At 25.7% G+C, this 25,028-nt stretch overlaps 2 protein-coding genes across 2 annotated transcripts; both read right to left on the bottom strand.

Moving 5' to 3' along the window:
* Positions 1-543: 543 nt before the first annotated feature.
* On the bottom strand, positions 544-7,783 carry LOC145834242 (RNA-binding protein NOB1-like). The gene is made up of 8 exons (XM_082941618.1): positions 7,549-7,783; positions 6,095-6,306; positions 5,433-5,718; positions 3,491-3,631; positions 2,909-3,042; positions 2,404-2,569; positions 2,026-2,177; positions 544-855 (listed from the first exon to the last, which is right to left on the bottom strand). The coding sequence occupies exons 1-7, from the start codon at positions 7,769-7,771 to the stop codon at positions 2,029-2,031; spliced, it is 1,311 nt and encodes a 436-aa protein (XP_082797744.1). The 5' UTR covers positions 7,772-7,783; the 3' UTR covers positions 544-855; positions 2,026-2,028.
* Positions 7,784-16,355: 8,572 nt separating this feature from the next.
* On the bottom strand, positions 16,356-19,251 carry LOC145833765 (uncharacterized). The gene is made up of 10 exons (XM_082940940.1): positions 19,191-19,251; positions 18,955-19,132; positions 18,220-18,538; positions 17,976-18,136; positions 17,713-17,914; positions 17,532-17,641; positions 17,244-17,430; positions 16,893-17,187; positions 16,533-16,832; positions 16,356-16,467 (listed from the first exon to the last, which is right to left on the bottom strand). Exons 1-9 carry the CDS (start codon positions 19,224-19,226, stop codon positions 16,533-16,535), a joined length of 1,788 nt encoding a protein of 595 aa, XP_082797066.1. The 5' UTR covers positions 19,227-19,251; the 3' UTR covers positions 16,356-16,467.
* Positions 19,252-25,028: the final 5,777 nt, after the last annotated feature.

A 25,028-nucleotide genomic window follows, 5' to 3' on the forward strand; every position in this document is an offset into this window, starting at 1 on the left:
GGTTATAACATTCACTTTCTTTTTACAGTCCAATCTATGCACAGACTGCAGTATAATGATAACTTCTAATCGATCCATCAAACATAAGTTTTCTGCGTTTTTGATTATATAGTTCTTATATAAGTTCCAGTATACTATAAAACAATGGAGGTATTCAATTAAATTTCATATTGGCTGCTTTAGTATTTTTAGAAAAGCACTTAGGTCTACTTTAAACAGGTTTCATTAGGTGTTTAAATTTTTTTATCCAGGTTTTTAAAAGTACAAGTTTTTTTGTCCATTTTTAGTATTAAACCAAGTTTGAGGTTCAAAATTGTTTTATATACAGGGTTGCCAATAGTATTTGAGAATTTTGTAAATTTTCAGAATTTATTCCAGGTTTCCAAAAGTAAAATTTTATGGTCTATTTTTAGTATAAAATTAAGTTAAGGTAACAAAACAGTCTTAAATAATATAACAATATTAAAAAGATACTAAAAAGATCCTGTAGATCACTACTTCTAGTACATGAATCAAAAATTAAAAACAATAGTTTCAAGGTAATAAAAAGTTTATTTATCTAGATTAGCACGAAATCAACTAAAAAAAATGTGTTTAAAATGACATTTATTTATCATGATCTAAAAATTATATCTAAAAAACTAAAACTATTTTTATTTAGTCTGAAAAGTATTTAATAATTCTCTGCAAAACTTACACGTCAATTAGTCAATAAAATTAAATCACCTAAAAGCTTTTAAACACTAAAATTTTTAAGTATCATTTGCACAAAAGCTAAAAGCAAAATAAAACTAAACGTGAAAAATTTACTAAAAATGAATAAATCATTTAATTCTTTCATCATCTATTTTCCATCTAAAAAGAGTGTTTGTTATAATTTTTTAATACTTAACTATAAAAACAACGTGTATCGTTTATTTAAGATTTTATTTATAAAATAAAAAACAAAGTTTTTGAATTATCTAAATACCTAAACACAACTAGTTACTTAAAATTATTAAATAGTTAGGAATTTAACCAATCATTAAATACTTTGCAATATAATTTCAATTAACACAATTTCTGTGAGTATAAAACATATTAGAAAAATAGATTTACTTATTTAATTAAATAAAAAATGTAAGTTTATAGAAGTTGTAAGCCTTTTACAGATGTAATTAAAAACAAAACAAATATATTTCTAAACATTAAGATTTAAAAGCTCAAAAGTAAACACTTGTGATAAGTTTGAAAATATCTTTTTTAAACAACATGCGATAAGAAAATATTATTCTACTACATACAGGATTGCAAATTCGTGAAGGAAAATAAAAACATAAAGTTAAAGGAGGTAGTAAAACATTTTTTACATGTTGATCTTATTTTAAAAGTATTTAAATAACAGTTGAATATTACTATACTGTAAAATTCAAACATGTTTTTGAGATATAAGGGTGTTATATATAAGGTTCCTTATGAAGCAACAGAGTAAAAAGGCATCAAAAACTATTTTATACATCTATGATATGATATCTATCTTGTTATATAAACTATTTCATACAGTATTTGAGTAATCATTTTCAAACTCTTTAAGTTCAATGTTAACATAACGATAAACAATCTTATTGATTTTCTTTAAAATTTTCGTTAAGTTTTTAAGTTTATTTTCTAAAATCGTTAACGTAAATTTTTTTATTGTAATGCAAGGAACATTTCCTGAATATTTGAGCTTAACTTATTTAAACAAGAAAAACTGTTAGTAAATTTTTAAGAATTCCGAGAAACTCGGTAATAAAAATCTCTCTTCCATTCGATCGTATCAGAAACTTTTTACAAAACTGACTATATAATAAAATTTAATTAACTATTTTTGTTCTGTAAAAATTATCTAATAGTATATAATTTATACTGTCATATGAGGGCCAACAGTAGTTATTGTAAAAAATTTGTTCTTCCTTTATGACTTTCATCAAAAAATGTTTAAATAATCATAACTAGAAATATTTTTTAGATATACAAGCTAACTACAACAATAAGTAAACTCACCATCTAAGTTCTCCTCCTTCTGCCAGTGGCATTCCTCCCTCTAGTGTTGGGTCTGTTGACTCCCTGCTTGAATGCTCTGCTGTGAAGATCGTGCGATGCGAACGGGTTGTTCATGTCGTAATCCTCGCTCCACACGTTCGTCTTCATCAGTGCTGCATGACAACATTAAGTTACACTTTTGTAGTTAAATATATTAAGCAATTAAGAAAGTTGTTCTACTTAAAAAAATCAACCAAACATATCATAATAACTAAAATAAGCTTTAAAAAGTTTAGTATGTTCTTTTTATATTGTATGGAGTTTTTTTAAAATATAAACAAAAAGAAAGATTAAGTGCGCGCAAAAATTTCGTCTGATTAATGGAATGATTGATGCTACCTTTCCTCGGAAGCCTGTTTTGCGGCGTGGGTTGATCTTCAACAAGTACCGGGTTATTGGCGTGTTTTCCTCCCTTGAAAGTCGGCAAGTTGAACAGCTTTCCTCTGGTTGAAAGTATGTTCGGCTTGCGAGAGAAAAACATTTTGATGCTTCCATCTTCTTGCACCTTAAATAATACAAGATGTTTTTATACAGAATTATAAGGAACTTTATATTGGGGAATTAAAAATTATACAACAAATTCACTTTTCCGAATTCCTCAAGTTTAATTGTAGAAAAAAGAACGAGCTTTATTTAAAGTTATAAGCAAAAACTTAAGTTTCAACAAAATTATTTGATCAAGTTTATATAGAAGTTGTGATTTATTTATAAAATGTCAAAATTTAAGTTCATCCAATTTATTAGATATTTCAAGTCTGATTTATTCTTTTCATGGTGATTTTAAAAAAATGTTTTATTTAAAACAAAAAAATATATATTGACTAGAAAGCTCAAACAAAAATACCTGGATAGGTATCTTTTTCAAAGTTTTGTTACCGCAGAAGGGGCAAAACTTTTTGTCCATTTTCGTAGTAGTTTTGAAACAAGTAAAGCATCGAAGTATATAAGTACGCGGGTTCTTTATTAACATTCCATTAACTGTTTTTAACATTTTAAATGCAATTAAACAAACACATGATCATTTAAGTTCAGAAATTAAATATAAATACTAATGAAAACTAATAAGTAAAAATATTAAGATCCAACTTTTTTCGCTACAGTAAATAGTACAGCACACTTTATTATCACTCATAGTCTGAATGTTACCTTTTTATTTAATTAATAAATTAACCACATTTGTAAATACAATAAGTAAAAACTTTTCAATGCCGGAAACAGCAGATACTTTTGGTATTCTACAAATTGAAATTTGTAGAAAAATTATGTTAAAAGGGGGGTAAAATGTTTTAGACTGACAAGTTTTGCCAAACTAAATTAAATAAACATTTCAAAAACTATTTTGATACTAATACGAATACTTGCAAAAAAACAGTGTAATTTAAACGATTCTTCCATTAATTCAATGGTTGATATTTAATAAACGAACCATCAATTATGTTGAGTTTCATTTTTAACATAACATTTTGCATTGCGAAGTCAGTAGTAAGACAAGCAACTTGCTTCAAATTCTCTTCTAAAGTGAAATCTTCCATTTGTTGAGCCATCATGTCTGGTGTTATCCATCCTTCTATAATATAAATGTCAATAACATTTTATTATATACTAGATGAATGATTAGATTTTTTATCAACTTCTAAATGTCTAAATTTTTAAATGTATCATTAATATAAGAGATGCTAATTAAATATTCACTTTGAGAACATAAACCAAAAAGAACTATTACCAAATAGCCCAACCATTACTTTAAACAAATAATGATAAATATATTATATAATATTTTAGAAAGTTTTAAAAGTATAAGCTACTATATATTGTTTAAGTAAGTAAAAAATTGTTTAAACGTATTTATGATGTGCATTTACCTCTTCTGTTTGCAAAATTTAATTGAATATTGTTTTAATTTAATATTATAGTTAATTTTTTTTACTATTTTATGACAAGTATATTACAATTTTAATAATATAGGCTGATAACTATACTCATTGAATAGTTTAAATAAATAGTACAAATGTAAAATATGTCTTATTTCATTTATTATGTGAAATAGAATGAATAAGTAATTAAGACCTCATTAAAATTTCTAAAAGTTTCGGAAAATCTACCAATTTAATAAAACTAAAGTGAATTGAAAATCAAATATAAATGTTACAGGAAACTGTATCGTTAAAAAAAATGTTTAAGTAATTTTTAAATTAGGTATATTTTTAAATTTTCTTCCAGTTTCTAAGAGTAGATTGTATAAGAGAATACTGAAGAATATATTTTGAAATTTTTTTAAATATAAAGTTTTAATTTTTTTTTAAATCAAAATTATACTGAGCCTCTATCAATGTGTAATTTTAAAAGTCAGAAAAATTTAAAAAAAATAATTTATATATTTTTTGTTGTATTTATTCAAAAAAATCTTTTATATGCTTAATCATACATTATTTATAAAGGACTATGTAAACGTATTTTTACAAAAACGCTAATTTTTTATTTATTTTAGACATTTAAAATTAAAAGAGATATTTTTTGCGGATTTAAGTGTATAATCATTATAAAACAGTACAGAATTTGAAATAAAATTATAATGATTGGTAGACGAAATATGTTACTATATAAAATATTTAACTTATATAAAGTAACTAAGTAAGAAGATTAAAGTTTTCAACTTTTAAATCAAAACTTTTTATGTTTTCACCATATATTTTAATTTTAGTAACAAAGTAAAACGTTAAATGTTACATTAAAGCAGAGCTAGCAGCAAGATGCAAAACTTTAACTAAAAATTTTGATCAACACTATTGAATCCCAAATTTACAAAACCCTGTAAAGCACAAGTTAACAAGTTATAAATATCAAACTGAACAAACTCAATTTTATTATAGTTACTATAAAAAAACAGCCTAAGCTTCTCAAAACATATCAAAGTAGCCTTAGTATTTTAAATAACTCTGAACTAGTCTGAGTGTGTGGCAGCCTTAACTTAATTGAACTATTGAACATCGTGAAATACTTTTTAATAATAAAAATCAAGAAAACTTTGTACAATATATTTATAAAAAAATTCTATTTTTTGACTTTTTCTGAATTTAAAATTGACTTTTATTATTTAAAAAACTAAAACCTCACATATCTAGGATTTTTTAAAATCTGTTTAATATGAATCTTTTTTTACTTTTTTAGTTATTAGAATACGAAATTGTTCAATAAAATCTTAAAGTAAAACCAAAATGACATACATCATTTTAAATAAAATTGTTTTTTTTATGGGAAAGTTAAAGCGTAAACAACTGAACTTAAAATGTTAACTTCATTTCTTTCTATATAATATAAGTATATCAATAAAATATACATGTATTATCATCATACCAATTAAATCAAACCTTCATCATCACTGTCATCACCAGCTATGGTAGATGCTACTTCAATAGTTTTTCCAAATACTTCCTCGTTTGTGCTTTCCGTTTTCATCAAGTTCTTTTTGGCTGCTTTTTTTTGCTTTTTCTTGGACTTTTGTATTGTCCAACCATCATCTTCTTCTTCTGGGTCTTCGTTTTCTTGTTGATTCTCTTCAACATGATGTACTTCGACTTGATTTTCCTCAACATGTACTTGTTCATTTTGTTCAAGTTCTTCTTCAACTTTTTCTTGCTCCTCTTTTTCATCAGGCTTTGAAAATAAAACATAAAACTATAAAAAGTGCATTTACAATAGAGTATTTTCTAATAAGATAAAACTTTAACGTGTACTTAGTTAGCTTTTGTTAGTTAAAATGTGTCACTTATGCTTATTAAGTTTTATTATATAAAATTTTAAAACATTTTACCATAAAACCCAACTTTAAATAATTAAATTTTAAAACCTAGTAAAATTCTTATTTTAGGTGCAACAAAAAACTGATTTTCTAGATCTTATATATAAGCACAGACTAGAGATAAAATGTTATACTAACCTTTCAGTATATAGTTGAGGTTTATTAGTTTTAAAATTCAGTAATTAGAAGAAATTGTTCCTAAGAATAACAAAAAAAAGTTTAATAACTTACAATAACTGGGCCATTGTTTTTCTTACAGTTTGATGGCATGTAAAAGCCTGGTAGCTTTAAATCTTCCTCCAATGTAGATCCACCCATTTGAACAACTTTTTCATTTTCAACTTCAACAACACCTTCCATTGTATCAAAATCTTCCTCACATTGCAGTTGGTAAGTGAGTGCCAGCAGGTTCAAATCAGTCACAGACAAACTAGCATAGTCTCCTATGTATTAAAACTATTATTTGTTTACAATTAAGTTTTTTAAAACTTATCCTCACTCAAAAATTATAAGCATGTTTCTATTATGAAATGTTGACTTTTAAAATAAGAACAATAACTATTGTTTATATACAGAACAAAATTAGTTTCAATGATATATTATTATTTTGTGTTATAATGTTCCAGGCCTTATAAATAAACTAGAGTAAAAATATACAAAAAAAGAAGAAACACTGTTTTGCGTACATTATAAGTTTAGTATTTGAAAACAATATAAAAAATCAAATAATGTGAATGAGTATTTAAACAAAATTTAGAAACAATGTGACTTGAAGAATCTGCAAGACTTCGTAAGCCTGAAACAACTTGCAACATATGTATTTAAATACATAACAAAAAAACTAATGAAAACTTTAAAAAAAGTTTTAGGCTACTATGAATATAACTATTAAGGAATTTTCTTAATAAAATATATTCATGGTAAGTAAAGTTTGTAGTCAATAAACAATAATGAAGCATACTATCTACTGAATAAAATTGTAAATGCTTGCTTTGTATTTAAAGAAAGCAAGTAATAATAAATTTAGAAAAAATATTAAATTAAATTTAGAAAAATGTACTACTGTGAAATTGAATTGCAATTTGCATAGGATTAAAAATATTAAAAGCAAAAAAAGTCAGCCTGACCTAAATCAACCAAGCTTGAATCAGAAAGAGTAAATGTGAAAAAAAAAATTATGTACAACTAAAAAATTTGAATTAGTAAAAAAAGTATAGTTATCATAGTGTAGTTTTATAATAGCTGAAAGTCTAAAAACATAGTCTAATGTTTAGGAGTAATAACCAAATTTACTTGACTTTTGTAAAAATCTTAGTTCTGAGTTTTTTCAGACTAGCTTCAAGTTTCAAACTAGCTTTAAGTTATCCTGAGTGAGTGACAAACCAGTTTGTAGTTTTTAAATCTTAATTATGCTTCCATGCTAAAATAGAATAAAACATTTTCTTAAAATTAAGCCATTATTCACACATCTTTTTGTGTACAACAAAACTTGGTCAATAATTGTAGGTTGTAAATATTTTGACTCTTTTTAATAGTTATTCTCAGAAGCATGACAACTTCTAAAAAGGGTTTTTATTGTGAAAAAAATTTAAAACTAAAACCTATCTTAAACTAAACATTAACTAAAGTACCACAAAAATATAACTTAATTGGATATACTTGAATTATAAAAAGTACAAATTTACCTGTGGTTTTAGCAACTTTGTAAACTTCTTGCAGGTATTTAGGGTCAATATTCTTGAAAATAAGATCATATGGAAGCACTTGCAGTCTCTTTCTTGATTCCTTATCTCTTATCTCAGCTATAACTTCTCTTGTAGTGTAAATTTTATCTGCAATGCTTCTTAAATCACAGAAGCGAATAAAAGCTGCTGAGTCAGCAACTAAGTGCTTACACTTTTTACTCATTACTTATATATCTAAACTGCAAAAGAAATTATATAAGTTTACTCATGTATTCTCTTTATGAACTAAGTTATAATGAAACAAGTACAACAATAGTAATTAATTGTTTGGCTTTATTATATGAACATAACTTAATTTAAAACACTTGTAGTGATAACTTTATTTATACTGTACTTCAAAGATTAACTTTATTATTTTGTTTGTAAGTATTTTTATTAATTACTCAAACTTTTAAAGTACTAAAAAGCACAGTTGCCAAATGTTTTTGGCAAACTTCTTCCCGGTTTTTAAAAGTACACACTTTTGGGCCTTTTATAGTTTATAATTAAGTTCAAGGTAAGAAACTGTGTTTAATAGTATAAAAACATTGAAAAGACAATGTCAAGCTACTTTAAATGTGTTTATTAATATAGAAAAATATTAATTATGACAAAAAAAAAATTTATCTATATTATATATCTTTTGTTTCAAATTAAAATTTTACTACTTAACATGTTAAAAATTCCAGGTTTTTATTTTAAAATTTCTCAAATTCTGGGTTTTTTGGCCTAAATTGTCAAATTCCAAGTTTTTCCAGGTTTCCGGATTTTTTGGCAACCCTGAAATTCAATTTACAATCATCTGATCATGCTATTTCAACTGCTAAGGCCATAGGTAGGTCCAACATTATTAAAAAAATAATATTGGCTCTTATATCAAAGCTTTGATTACAAACTACAATTCTGTTTTTATAGAAAATTATAACTTTCATTTAGTTTTTTGAGACATTGTAATTTTTGTAAAATGTTAAAAGAACAAACAAATGGACCACTAACTTTTTACTGTCAGTTTTCTCAGAAAATAAAAATATCACTAAAATTCTCCTCCATTTTTGAACTAAAGACATCAAAAACTTAAACAAATATTTCTAAGGTCTATAAGGAACCTATTGGGCCCACTGATTTTGATGGCTTATATCTCAGAAATTACTTTGAACAGGACTGCCAAATACTTTTTGTAAGCTACTTCCAGGTTTTCTGAATTTATTTAAAGTTTTATAAAACAAGTTTTTGATTAATTTTTAGTATAAAATTAAACTTAAGTTGAAAAAACTTTAAATTCTTTAATAATAACGAAAAGATACTTTAAAGCAGTTAAGATATGTTTAAAACATATAATAACAAAACAAACTTTTTTTTACCTTTTTGATAGATTTTTGTTTTTAATTGAAACTTCATTACTTAACATATAAAATAGTTAAAATTCCAAGTTGTTTCATGATTTCTGCTTGAAATTTCAGGTTTTTGTCAAAAATTTCTCAAACTCCAGTTTTTTCCCTAAATTGTCAAGGTATTTTAAGGCTTTAAAGTTTTTTGGCAACCCTGTTTGTTAAAAATGTCTAATAGTTCAGATTGAACTATACAAAATAAAATCAACTTTAATCAAAACAGGTGGACCTTTCTCTATGGCCCTAAGGATAAATACCAAAATATACACAAAAATTAGGGTTGCCTTTCTTTAAGTCAAACAATCTTCCCTGAGTAACCTTAAACTTCCCTGAGTTTTTTTCAAATCCCTAAAAATTTTATTATTTATTAAAAAATTACTATGTTAATTTTAAGAATAATGAAGAACTAGCCACAAGGCTAAAAAATTTCTAAATAAGCACTTAAAAATAAATTAAATTAACTTTTTTGAACAAAATATTGAAACTGGATCGACTAAATCTCATTCTAGATCTAGAAAAAATTTTCCCTGAGATTTTTTAAAAAATCTTAAAATTGCCCTGAGTTTTTCTGAGTAAAAAAAAAAATCAAAACTCCTTGAGTTTCCCTGAATTTTTTGAGTGTGTGGCAACCCTGAAAATTACCACAATGAAACTTAAATTTTTTCTTTAAAAACTTTTCATCCCGGTGTAGAACTAGCTTTATTAAAGTTATTTTTAGTTATATAATTGATACAATTGCTTTTAAAGTTAAATTAAGTTTTTAAGTAATAACAATATGGCAAAAACTAATTATTCTGGTTTTGAATGTATTGGAGTATCTTTAAAAGATGATACAACATTTACTATTAGAATAGCAATTTATGATAATAATTTACTAAGTACTAAATTGAATTGTCAGAGTTAATAAAACATTAGCAGTTAACATAACAGAATCAGTTTTTTAGTAAGCATACAGGAACTTGAATTAAAAGTTGATAAATTTAAAAATATTCATAACTAAAAAGAGTACATCAAAATTATTTAATATAACAAAACTTTAATTTTTCAATAAAGCTTAAATTCCAAGTTTAAATTGAAGATTAATATAACATTATAATAATAAGAATAGAATATTAAAAATCACATATAGCATGATATAAAAAATCTTGTTGGTATCTTTTATAAAGCTGTATTTTATACACTTAATTTATACAAATGAAACATATTTGATTAATAATAATTAATATATATTATAATATGTAATAATATAAATATATATTGTGTATAAATAATATCAAACAAATCCTGCAACAATACAGTAAACATTTACTTTATCTTATAGTTTAATTTACTAAATGCTATTTTTAAAAACAAGTGAAGTCTAAGTTTTCCTATATAAAATTAACTAGAACTACCCTTTCACTATACTCTATTGTGGTGAATGACCTAAAGTTACTGGTTAAAATGACATGATCATTGATTAACAAGATCATGATTCCAAATGAATAAGACAGGTGTCATTTCAATAACAGTTATAAGGATTTGAAATTTTAGGGTGTTTAAAAAATAAAATATGAATTGAGATAACCAAGTTTCCTAATTGTTTACATTTATGGAAAAAAAAACCATTAAAAAATATGTATTTGTATATAGATTGTATCACTAGCTTTAGTCTTAGAATAGAAGTTAACTTATAGGTGAGGTAGGCTAGCTGGTATTAAAATTAATTATGACATAAAAATTTAAAATGATAATGTAAAAAACAATGGATAATACTTTTCAAAAACAACTTAAGATTTGCAGGATACAAGTCATAATTTTACATTTTCAATGGACTGTTATTGTTACTATAAAAATTACTTTTATGGTAATTTAATTTTTTAGCTTCAAATGATATAAACAAGCATAAATAATATAAATAAAGAACTTTTGTTTAAAATGAAACTTAACAAATACTTTTTTAATAAATAATCAAATATTCTAGTTTAAGTTACAAATATAAACTTTATCTACTTCTAGAAATACAGCAGCATGTGTACCTTTAGGAAAGTTTTGGTAGATGTTCAACTTTCAAAACACTCAAAAACTATTTCTGAATAGTAATAAACAGAGTTCTGTAAAATAACCTGATTAGCCATTATATAGTTTTCAAACTTATATAATATGTTTTTCCAGATTTTATCTACATTTTTACCAATTTTTTATCAATTTTTGCATAATTTGTTATTATAATTGTTTTTTATTTTAAAACCATAGTTTTAATACCCGTTGAGCGGTGAAAATTAGTAACTGTAATTTTTTTAATGAACTACATATTAGATAAATGAATCTTAAAGTTGAATAAATTCCTGTCCTGTGTTAAAACTGTTTTAATTTCATACTTTAAGTAGCATAGTTATCATAAAAAAAAATCTTAATCTTAGGCGTTGTTTTAGATAATAAAAGAGCTTTACTAATTTTTTTGTCAATAACGAAAGTAATTATTAAGTCAGCGACAGAATTACAAGTAGTTTAAAGAAAATAAATATTAGTAGTACATACAGTTTACATTAAACTCTTTACTATAAGCTTAGTACACTCATTGAAGTTAAATTTTTGATGCATAAGATGCTTTTAAAAAACTTGTTAAAGTTTTAGTTTTTTTCAGTAAAACTGCAATAAATTAAGAAATGTTCTTTTTAAAATTAAAGTTACTTAAAAGCTATGCTATTTGTAAAGCAAATTCAAAATTATTTAAATTTAAATTTGTTTTATAAATAAAAATAATAAAAATATAATTTAAAAACTTTAAGTATTTTCGAAAATTATTTGTTATTTCTCTTGTAAAAAAATTCTTTGTTTTATTAATAAATCACAAAATTTTTTATTGTAAGAGGGATTTTTTGCTAAATAAAACTACAACTTTTAACATTTTTATACAAAAAATTTAATTAAATTTACAGCTTTTTGATTTTTATCAATAAGTTTTTGAAAGTCTGATATAATTCATGAACTTTCACAATGTTAAAACTTAAACATTAAAATCAACTTTAACTGTTGTAGATTTATATGAGCAATTTACAACACAATTACTCGAGCACTTAATTTTAATTTAAAATAAATAAAACAAATAGTGAGTATTCAAACTGTTTGTTTCTTAAACTCGGTCAACTCTGCTTCTGTGCAACAAGTTCATAGATGTAAGCTTGAAGTGAGCTTTATAGCTAAGAGTCGGACAGCGTTAAATATGCAAGTAGCAGCAAATTAAAAAAAAAAGCATCATTAAAATTTTAATAAAATACTTTCGTTTGTAACTGTAGTTTGTATAACTTGCTTTATACAGCCTTGTACAACTTCGTGATAACTAACTAAAAACTTTATAAATATTTTAAATAGTTCCACATCTCTTTTTTGTTGGAGGTTTTTTGTCGCTACATGTATTTTGTTGGTCGGAAGTGGCACCGATACCCAGACTGACCAGTACAGCTTTTGCAGCCGGCGCGTACACCCGACCCGATTGACCAGCGCATCGATCGATTGTGTGCTTTTTGGTAGCTAGATTACAGGCGTGTGCCAAAACGTCCAGACACTTTTGATAAGAGTTTAACATTTACTTAACAATAGAAATAAGGACATCTTGCTTTATTGTTTAATGAATAGTACAAATTATTGATACTTTAAATGTTTGTTTTTGTAAATATTTTGTACATTGTAGTAAAATATATGGTTTATAAAAACAAATTCTTTACTATAAAATAAGGTATTTGTTTAATAACCTACTAACAGAACGGTTAACCTACTAATAGAACCTGATAGCAAAAGCACGATGTTTTAAATGTTTTTCTATCTCTAAATTTGATTGAACTTTAAAAAACCAACTCTATGTATATCTTTAACAATTTTTTATATATACTTTTTCTCTATACACTTTTTATCAATTTTATACCTGTTTTTATCCATTAATATAAACAACAAACTCTCCTAAGTACTTGAGCGGTTGTTTTTTTCCAATATTTTATACGTTTAATTTTCTATTTTTTAATCTGTAGAACAAACAACTAATAGACTAGAACTAACATTCTACTAAAATATAAAGGTATTTGCACATGTTTATTTATTGATTAATGTCAGATTAATATGGGTTCTGAAGACACGTACGCACGTGTTTGTGATCAAAATGTTATAAAAAATTTAGAAAATCATCTGCAAAAATTTTCAAATTTATTAAAAACAAAAAGTCAAGTCTAGGTATAAAAGCAGTTAAGGCCGTGAATTAATTTATGATGATCAAAACAAAAGTTCTAAAATCATAAAGATGTCACCGTTTTAGTTTTACTATTTACCGAAAGTACTTATTATGATGACATAAAATTTCCATCTAAAGTTTAGACTCCCAAATTGGTGGTAGTTTAAATGTGAACACTAATTTTTTTTTACTATAAATACAATAGCTATTTTATTAAGTTCTTGTTAAAACAAACTGAAAATAAATTTAAAAAACCTGTTTTTTGTTTGTTTAAAGCTAGGGTCGAAAATAACGGGCGAATTTTTCTAATTGGTTGATTTTGGGCAGCAGTCACTTATTACAGTTTCACTAATCATTATCTAAAAACTAAATTGAACTAAATTAAGATAAAATATGGGTTTTTACTTGATATTGCACCTTTGCATATTCCATTGGTTAAATGTCGAGAAATTAAAAAGAAAAAGTCAAACAGTATACCATAAAAGTACACCTTGGGCCTCAAATTTTTGCTTTGCTGGCCGTATGCGACCCGCAATTTTCCGACTCCTGATTTAAAGCAAAATTAGAATATTAAAAAATGCTAAAAACCCTTTATATAATATCATAGCTGACGGAGAACGACTTGTATATACTTCTCTAGCCTATTCAAAGTTTACTTTATCTAAAAAAATCAGTGCAAATACTAAAACTAAACAATTTTAAATTTAATTATAACTGTTATCAAAAAAGAAAAACACAAATTATACAGTTTTACATTCAGAGTCTCTTGAAACTTATTGAAGGCTATTGCAGTTTTTCTCCTGTATTTTTCAATGATGCAGGTAAATTTATACGGTTCAAAAAGTTTCAATTAAGTAGCTGACTGTTTATGCTGAATCAAACTCATAAAAGATGGAAGCAAAATAATGTAGAAACGATTGAACTAATACTATAACTAAGTATCCTGCCCTTTAAACAGCATATTTTAATCTGTAAAAGAAGTATATAAACGACTATGATTTTATTATGACAAAAAAGTTTTAGAAGTTGTATTATCAACTTTTAGTAACCAAAACAATTAATAAGACTTGATGAGGTTAGTTTTCTAACATGTAATCGATATACCTACTTTATTCTAAAAGAGGTTTTAAAAACATTATTTGAAAAACTAAATGAGTTTATTTTACTACACTTTTATTTATAAAGATTTCATTATTACATGCAATATAAGTATCTAAACTAAATATTTTTAGATCAAAGTATTCCTTTTAATATAACTCGAGTACTTTTTACATTAAGTACATTCATTTAGCACTGTATCCAGTACTGTAGCATATACTGTATCCAATTAGTTTAAGACTCAATAACTGGAAGGTTTTTTCGTACACTACTTCTTAAACCAATTTTTTTTGGGCGCTTTTTTCTCGTTCTATAATTTAACTCTTATCTATAAAGTTATCTGATCTGTAACCTGTATGTTTTTAGTGATTATAATCATCTCTTAAGAAACACAACTTGGTTATGTGATACCTCATAAAAAACTTAGAACTCATTAGTATAAACCAGTGGTCTTCATGGTGTACACTTAACCATAGAAATAATTTTACTTTACCCGGTAATTTATAAAGAAAATAAATATTTTCAAAACTACATTTTCTTTAATATTTTTGTAAAAAAAATCTTAATATAACATAAAATAATAATTCTTATCGCTTTTTTATGTATTAAAACACTCATTGAAAAAAAAAAGTAATTTTTTTATAGCTTAGTGAGCGAAAAATATATTTTCCAGTAACTTACTGTCCATAGCTTTTAAAATAATAAAATCATTGATTTTGATATCTGTTTTTCAAACTATAAATCTACGAATATATAGTATGGATAATGTTGTTATACATAAACTTGTTTGTTATTGACATAAAAGATAATAAGTTTGTATTATATTCCAAATTTGTTAGTAGTTTTCTAATCTTTTAGCAAACTTAAACTGATAGAAGTAACTGAAGTAAATATTTCAATAGCAAATTTATATTTTAAACTTAGTGTTACTATTTTTTAGTTTAGAAAAGGGTTATTTTAACTAGTCTCACATTACAAAACTATTGTATAGAGTCTAATAATATTATTATATTATTCAAAATCGAATTAAAGATTTAAGTTCGGATGTTTTGGATCAAGTCATTTCTGAAATCAAAGCTACTTATTAAAAAATCTCTCTCCAGTTGGACGAATCAACCGATGTTGAAAATTGCAGTCAATTGATTGTACTAGTGAGATATGTGCATGATGGCTAGATAAAAGAAAATTAAGATACAAATTATTAATTAATGAAATCAATGATTTTATAATCAAATTATTAACAAATAATTATAGCATATAGTGTTAGGGGTGCGAGATCAAATTAAGAGATTTTAGGGGTGCGATCATCAAAAAGGTTGGGAACCACTGGTATAGACTATATTGAAACTTAAATGTACAACCAAAATTCAAACTGTTTAGTAAATAATCTCGTAAATGTTATGGATTTTGTGAAATAGATACATATAAGCTAAAAAAAATATATATATTCTTTTAAAAGTTAATATGAGTTAATTATATAAAGTTTGATATTCGTTTTATAGATAGAAACTTTGAACACCACTAAAATAATATGTTTGGAAATAAGTTTCAAACTAGTTGATTCTAAGCGAAGTTTAATTAAAAATATTATATAAAAAAATAGAGGAAAAAATTCATAGAAAATATTCTATGTTATCTATAAAAATTATATGAACCTAAATTAATAAACAAGCCTTAAACAGTAAAAACTTAATAAAACAATCATCAGAAATACTTATATTGCTAAACCTAAGCTAAACTAACAGAATAGATTCAGAAATAATTTGAATAGTTTTATCAGCTAAGGCTTTTTGTGTACTGTATACGCTTTTTAAAACTTAGATAAAATATTTCTTAATAAATCATTCATATTTGTAATTTTTATATGTTATTTTGAACAAGTTAAAAGAATGAAAATGAAGTTTGTATATGATCTAAAGGTTTTTTTAGGTTTAAGTATCATATATTAACCTAGTAGTATAAAATTAAACCTTAAGCTACTTCATAAAATTGAAAACACACTTGATGTTATAGTTGTTCCTAGTTTGCAAGTTTTTAGAAGAAAATTAGTTAAGTTTTAAATAATAAAGTCAGCTGAGTAAATGATTAAAGTTTATTTTGTACTTGTAATTTATGCTGTAAAATACAGAAAAAAGTCGGTTTAATAAATCAAAAAAAATAGTTGAAGTCATTTTCAGCTTTGTTTTCTACCTGAATAAAAAAGTAAATTAGTAAATTTAAACATATTAATTTAAAAAAGAAGACTATAAACTTACTTAACAAACATAGAATCTGCAATTTTCTACGCATGGAGCACAAAAGTTCCATTTGTATCTGAGTTTAAGAGATGGAGTAGTGATCTTGACACGGCATTTCAAGCTGCATACATAATGTTCTTGCAATTTTGGTTCCCACTCGTTCCAGAATTCGTCGAACTTTTTCAGAACATCAAGCACTTTTTGGTCGATCATTTGTTTGTAATCCTTCTTTTGTTCAACCCAAACTTCTTCTTCAGGAAGATCTCCGAAAGTGCAATCGTAGAATTTTTCAAAAACTTGCATGTGACATTCGGCAAGCTGAGAATAAAGTTGTTATGAAATATGTTTTTAGATAAAGTTAAAAAATAGATTACTTACTCTGTTCAAGTGTTTTTCAAGTTTAGCACGTTGGACAGTTCTTCTTTCATCCAAACATTTTTTGTAGTTAACAACCTTTGTTTCTTTTGAAGCGACGCATTTGTTAAACTGTTCCTTAATTTTGCCAATGAAAGCGGTTGATTTAATTTCCCAGGCATTGATTTTTTCGGTGACTCTATGTTGAATACATTCAATTTGAGTAAGAAGGTATTTTTCTTGAGCTTCAATCCAGACATTAGCTTGTTTTTGGAGTCTTTGACGGAAACAATCGATTTCTTCTTGAGTTGGCTCAACTCTATAATGTTATAAAGTAAGTCTCTTACAATAATAAATTAATTTTTTGTTACTTACCCGCAGTAAGTCATTGGAAGCATTTTTGAAATTTTTTCTTCAAGACATTTACTAGCTTGTGCTTTCCAATCAGCAACTTGTTTGTTCCATTCTTCAACCTTTGCAGCAAGTTCAGCTCTGTTTTCTTCAGCAGACTTTTTGATAGCATCGACGTGTGCTTGTTCATCAAATGATTGGCATTTTTCAGCTACAAAAAAATATAAAATTATTAATTTTGAGTAAAAATTCATACTAAATTTTTTTTGAATTTTGTAGTGTTTGTTTTTATAAAACTTAAACAAAGCTTACCTTCAGTGCAAGTAGTTAAGCATTTGAAAGCGCAACCTTTCCAGTCAGCATTGAATGCACACATTCCAAAAAGCTTGTAGCTGCACTTTTCTGGAGCTGGGAATCTCACACTGTTAAAAATCGAAAATTATAATGACGAGTTTTCATTATTTGTAGCAATAAAAATTATGGTTTAATTTACCATGATCTTGAGTAACTTTTTCTTGAGAATCTGTAGCATCCAGTATTAAATGAACATTTGTAGGTGCACCTGTAGCTTTCTTTCATTTGAGTGACAGCTTTGTCTACTTTACCGTTAAAATCGCCTGTAAATACAGCCATTTGAATGATGAGAGCACACTGCAATTTTTCTACAGCAGCATCTGCGTTTCCATCAGTACCAGCTGTTTGAAATTAGTTTAATCAGCAAGGAAAACTTAAATGTTTATTAACGTATTCTTATACCATAAATCTTCTTGAAGACTTTACCAGCCCACTCAACACGTTTAACAATAATATCTTCAAGCTTCTTTGCGTACTTATCTTTGATTTCTACGGCTTTAGCATCAATGTCAGCATTGTACTTTGTGATTTTGGTAATTCTTGATTCAAGGCAAGCTCTGAAGCTGTAGATTTATTTGTTTAAAACTTTTTTTGCTAAGTTTGAAAACAAACTTTCTACATAATATAAAAAGTTAAATAAAATTACCTAGCAATAAGTCTATCATGGAAGCAAACAATCCTTGCAATAGCGTTGTTGACAGCAGTTTCGAAGTTTTCTTCAGCTTTTTGTCTTGAAACAAACAATTTTTCTTTGTATTCAGCAACTGCATTCTTGTATTCATCACTTTCTTCATCGTAGCAGTTTTTGAGGTAAGTTTCAAAAGTAGCAAGGTATTCAGCTTGAGCGTTTTCGACATACTCGAGGAATTCATCTTTGTTATTTTGCATTTCTGATCTGATGATTTCTCTAGCTTCAGCAAGTTTCAACTCATATTGAGCAATAAACTCATCAAAGTTTTCGATTTCTGTGAAAAGTTTTTGGTCAAGAATTTATTTTATTATGACAAATAAAAAAGATTAACATTAAACGAAAATATTAAATATAATTTTCTTTTTTATTAACAATTTAAATATAATTGAAGATCTATACAGGGCAAAATACTATTTTATTAAAGAGTTCTTTGTAATAGTTAATTAGACAAATACTTCTATAAGTTATCGTTTAATTTACTTTCGTGCTACTTAATAAAAAAACAAAGTTAGAAGTTTTAGAAACCATTTGCGGAAACCTTAAAAAAAACAAAAGTATTAAAAAATTTAATTACAGTTTAAGTTTTGGTTGCAAATTATTTTACTAAAAGATGCTTTTTTTATGAATAATCTGTTATAAAAGTTTAACTTTATCTTTTTTTTTTGACCAAATTAAGCAACTAATTCATACCAGCATCACAGGAGCCTTCTTTGCTTACAGGGAACTGAACCAAGCAATCAGCATAATACTTTGAAGAGCACCAAACATTTTTGAAAGCAACTCGGTAGCAGTAGTAGCTTTGTGGTGGGAAGACTTGTAAGTTATGAGCACACCAATACTCATAAGATGGAACAGCAGCTTGCGCAGCCTGTAATATTTATAAACTTTTATATCTGAACTTTATGCAAAAATAGAAAAGTTCTTACAAAAATGCAAGCAAGAAATACGCAGATTAACTTCATTCTTAAACTTCGTTTAGTATAAAACAAAATTTGATTTGATTTTTGAAATTCAACAGAGTTTATATACTACGTATAAAAACAACAACATTATACAAAAAACATGTTTTAATCATAATTATGTTAAAATAACAATTGATGTACTTGACTCTTCTATAATAATTCATCATACCTGTTTAATAAAAACAAAGCTGAACATTTCGTAACAATGTACGTAATTAACACTTTACAGGACTAATGATTAATTAAAAAATTACTAAACCATTAATCATAGTTTTGTATCAGTTATACCAGTTTTAAAACAACAAAAACATTAGCATAGCAAACAAAGTTGTTTTGATAAATATTCACAATTAACATTTTAAAGTTTTTTGTTTACCCGATCTAATAGTTATGTACTAATTTTGAAAAAATCAATATTTATTTACTCTTTTTTAATAAAAAAAATCTTAAAATTACTTTAAAAGTGTTATAAGTTGTTATTGAAAACAAAACAGTCAAAGATATACGGTTATATAAACAACTTATGCCTTTTTAATTTCATTTAGGCTTAACTTTATTCAAATTATTCTATTTAAAAGTAAAGATAAGTGATTTGTTAAAATTAATAAAAAAATGATGTTTAAGCATTTTTAAAAATACTTTCAATAAATATTTTTATAAATTATCTTAAATCAAGTTTCCACTTAATATGTATAATTTGTTGTTTAACTAAATTCTCACTATACTACTTACTAAAATTTCATAAAAACTAAAATTACGAATCTATTAACTATTAATTACGAATGATGTTAGCTAGAGTTTTAAACATCTATATGTATGCAAGTACACATTTCAACAAACTTATAAATTGCATCTTAACATCAAATATATAATCTACATCAGGGTTTCCCATAGTCGGCCATGTCTTGAGGTCATTTCAGTAATCTAGGAGTTCATAAGGTGAAAATGGGTGAAATATTTAAGAACCACAGTGGTCCATGAGATCATAATATGAAACTTACTTAAAGTTACCGGTGAAGAGCAAAAAAAAAGGTCTTAATTTAAGAGTAGTTTTTTGAGAGAGATAGCTAAAGCTTTTTTTATTTCTTCAAAGGAGGTCTTATGAAAAAAAGTTTAGGAAACCGTGTTGTCTAACTAAACAATTATGAAGCAGGAATGCAGAGGTTTTAATACTATGACTTTATTGTTTGTTATTATATCTACAGACATACAGACATACAAACATACTGCTAGTTTTAGACTTAAGTTTTAATTAAACTAAATTTTTATCATCCTTAACTTTGTATCAAATTTATAATTTCATGTAATTAAAAAAGTCTTATGCTTTTAGAAAAATAAACAATTTAAACCATAAAAGTACAATAAATACTGTTTTAAGTACCTCATAATTTTCAAGTTATGAATTTTCTATTGTTAGTCTCTAATAAAGACAAATGAAATTCAAGTTTATCTGCAAAAAAGAAACAGACTTTTAAAGGTTTCAAAAGCATTTTTATAAATTTTAGTTGTAAAAATATGTTCTCACCATAATCAACAAATAAGTAGGGTAACAAGTTTACTATAAATTTAAAATGGAAAAAAAAAAATTATTTACTCAGAACATTTTAACTTCGAAAGTCGATAAAGCACAAGTATTATTTAAATACTTGAAGTAAAAATTCTTTCCTGAAAATTTCAAGACTATCTACTCTAAAAAACTTTTGCTCAGAGTTTATAGTTTCAAGGGTATTAACTTTACTGATACTTAAAGTTGAGAAAAATTTGAAAAGGAGTAAAACTGCGGTTGTGGTAAACACCGGCAAAATGTTATGCAAGAAAGACTGAGAAGGGGTACAAGTAACTTCAGATTCAAATATTTGTTGATGAAAAAATGTAATTCACAAAAAACTTCCACTAGACTTAAAATGCCTTCATATTGAAAAAAAATAACTGAAAAACTAATCAATTGAACTCCCTTTGTCAGATGAAAATTGTATAAGCAACAGCTAATAGCTTAAGAAGTACAACTATAAGAATAAAAAGCTATTTCATAATTGAAAACTACCGAGAACAGAGCGTTCAAGGAAAAAAATCACTTATTTATGGTGAAAAAAAAATTGTAAGATTTTCAAAGTTTTCTTCAAAAATATTTTTTATAAACTTCAACAAGCTGTAAGATTTCTAAGCAAACAGTATAATTACGTCATAATACAAAAGCTACGTTGTTATCAATAAATAAAAACAGGTAATTATCGATTTATACCAGGGGTCTGCAAACTACGGTCCATAGGCCAAATCCACGCAAAGCACAAATATGCTGCTCGTGATGTAACTAAAAAAATATTTTACCAAACAATTAAAAATAAAATTTTTGTAGTAAAAATTCAAAATAGTAATTTCTAGTGCTTTGACATTGCTTATTTTTCTAAATTTGTGGTTTGAAATAACAGTTTTTGAATGAACACTACATTTTATTAAACTGCAGTATGTGGCCCGCCAGCAAAATTTCTTCAAAGAAAAACTATAAAAGGCAGCCAGCCGATTGCTGATTTATGCCTTTATGAACTTTCGCATGGACTATGGTAATAGTGTAAAACTAAGCTTGTATTTGAATAAAATTTCTTTATCAATTTTTGGATTGTAACTTGACACATAATTTAATACCGACAATGGAAAAAGAAATCCATTAGAAAATAGGTTGAGCAAAAGGGAAGATCCTGTAATAGAGTAAAAAACTATTTAAAATGTTCTATTATATATGACGTAACTTTATAATGTTTTTAACTTTTTAAAACAATTTATTAAAATAATATAAAAATAAAATTGTAATTTCCGTCATCAATGTACAAAAAAAATCAAGATACAAAGCATTGAAGGTTTAGTTTTATTACTTACAGTTTATTTGTATAAAGTTATTTTAAATATTTATATTTTTAGTTATTATGCAATCATTTATACCTCTAGTTTAGTGTAATCTAGGCAGCTTTTCTTATCGACGGGCCAGGTGTACTAGAAAAATCTATGGTGGGCCGGAATTGTTTATAAAAGTCTTAGAGTACACTTAGTTTTTAAAACTGTAATATAATTGTGTACTTTATACTTTAAAGAGGACAATAAAAGTTCTCAACTTAAATACAAGGAGAATGATCAATTATAAATTTTAAATTTTATTAATAATACAATGTTTCACTCGCTTGAAACTAGTCAAACGAGATCTTCAGTTGAATAAAATCTTGTTCAAATAGAATCTTGTTTGAAGATCTCATTTAACTAGTTTCAAGCGAGTGAAACATTGTGTTGATAATAAAATTTGAAATTTATAGTTAAATATAAAAATTAATGAATCATTATCAATAAGCACTATTATACTAAAAATCAAACCAAAAGCTAATTCCAAAACACTTGTTATTAAAAAGCGAATTTTCATTTTACTTACGACAAAAAATTTTACAAGCTAAAAAATAGGTCGTAGGCCAAATATTTCTGTTGGTGAGCCGGATCTGGCCCGCAGGCAGTATTCTGTTAATTACAAACTGTTAAAAATTAAAAATTTAAACTAAAACAACTGTTTTTAGAAAATTTTGAAAAAAAAGTAGATTTGTGTTTTTTAACTTTTGATGTGAATCAAAGGTTATTGAAAAATATATCTATGTACTTATTATAGTCAGTACTATACTAATGAAAGTTTTTTAACAACTATTAAAACTTTTCATTATTATTAGATATTTGTACTTTCAATGAATAATAGATACACCTAATGTTTTCAACAAGCTATTTTTAAGTCTAAGTTTTGACCTAATATGGCTTTCACATCAGCACATATCTTCATACTTAAGTTACGTTGTAAAACGTTATTACTTTTGTAGTTTGTCATAAATAAAGCAGAAGTAATATGTTTACTTAAATTGTAAGAACATCCTTTTTTGGTGTGCAGTGCATAGAAAATTTTTGTTTAAGACTTAAATATTTAATAGTTCAAATTGCACATATAACATAAATTTTGAACTTTTGTCTTTGTATGCTGTAATATTATTTCAGAATGAAAAATAGAAGACTACTTGTCCTTTGCTTGGTTAACTTTTTATTTTTGAAAAATGGTATGTTAAATCAAATATATGTTTATATTTTTTTGATAGCTTAAACTTTTTTTTGATTAATAATAAACTATTTAACCTCGTGAATACTATTAAAAACTGTAGCTATATTAAAACTTAAAGTACTAACAAATAGTATAATTCATGGTTACATTACAATTCAAATTCGGGCAACTCAAATTCCGACAATTCAAATTCTTAAAAAAATACTTAAAACACTATATCTCAACAAATAATTTAAATTTGAAAAAAAAAAAAATTATATGTAGATTTTATTATGATCTTCAAGCCATTTTTTTCTTTTTTGCTAAATCTTAAACATTTTTCAAAATCTTTTAAAACTACTAAAAATAACTATTTTTTTACTTTATTTAAGCCGTATCTCAAATTTTTTAAATTTTTTTATAAAAAGAAAAAAAATGGCTTGTAGATATTAATATGACCTACATATATATTTTTTTTTATTTTTGACAAATATACACTACTTTTTAATTTGTGGCCGTTTCAGTTTTTCTTTAAGAATTTGAATTGTCGGAATTTTAATTGTCCGAATTTGAATAGACGTGCACCCATAATTCATACTAAATATATTGTTGCGCTAATGTTTTAAATTTACCTACATCTGTCTAATTACTACTTAGTTTCTCTTACCAGATACTATTCAAAGCTTACTAATCATTTCTGTAAAACAATGAACTTATAAACAAATAACTTTGTTATATAAGAATATCTAAATAAGCTTCGTTACATACAAAATAATTATAGAACTGTTGTAATTTGACGTATGTATAAATTAACTAAAACAAAAAAAAAACAATACTAAAGACCGAAGTAAATCTTGATAAAGTTTCAATTAGCTGAAAAATTTTCACAGCTTTCAGTCAATCAGAAATAGAACCAAGAATAGCAGTATTTACTAAATGTTGGAAATGGACTGAAGGAAGAAATAAGTATGAAGATAGAGAAGTTTGATACTTAAATTTCAGCACTACGTTTTCTGCTTAAAATAAAAGTTTTTATTTAATAGTAAATATCAGTGGCGTTGCGTGGTATTTTCTTAGGTGATGCAGAAAATTGAAAAGTGCTTGATTTGCCTCTGCTGAGTCGCCTCTGCTCGAGTCGCCTCTGCTCGAGTTGCCTCTGCTCAAGTCGCCTCTGCTCGAGTTGCCTCTGCTCGAGTTGCCTCTACTCGATTTGCCTCTGCTCGAGTCACCTCTGCTTGAGTTGCCTCTATTCTGCTTAGCTTTGTTTTCATTTTTTGTTTACAATAGCTTGTGGAATGATACTTAAGCCATAGATATTGATTTTGCGGTAATTCTTGAAGAAGTTTAGCTTTTTTTGTTCATTTGCGGACGAGCGTGATCTTAGCTTGAGAGCGTTTTTAGGAGTTTTTTAAAAATGTCCAATTGCGGCAGGCAACTAAGAGTTTGCGGCAGTGTAGTGAGCAAAATGGTCTTTGTCTAAATTGATCTTTTATTAGAGATTTTATTCTAAAAAAATAATTAAAACGTTATATATACTTAACTTTTTCTTACAAAATTTTAAGGTGTAGAATTTGCGGCAGTGCAACACCCCACGCGACGCCTCTTGAAAAAATAAATGGGCATGAAAAACAAAATTCCATAAAATTCATAACATATTTGCAAACATATGCTTGCACACAATAGAATGTATATGGGTTTATTTTAAAGCAACGATAAGAACGCCTAAATTGTTTAAAAGAAATGTT

The sequence above is a fragment of the Thalia democratica genome, chromosome 4, assembly GCF_965202585.1.
Source record: "Thalia democratica chromosome 4, ktThaDemo2.hap1.1, whole genome shotgun sequence".
Classification (NCBI taxonomy): domain Eukaryota; kingdom Metazoa; phylum Chordata; class Thaliacea; order Salpida; family Salpidae; genus Thalia; species Thalia democratica.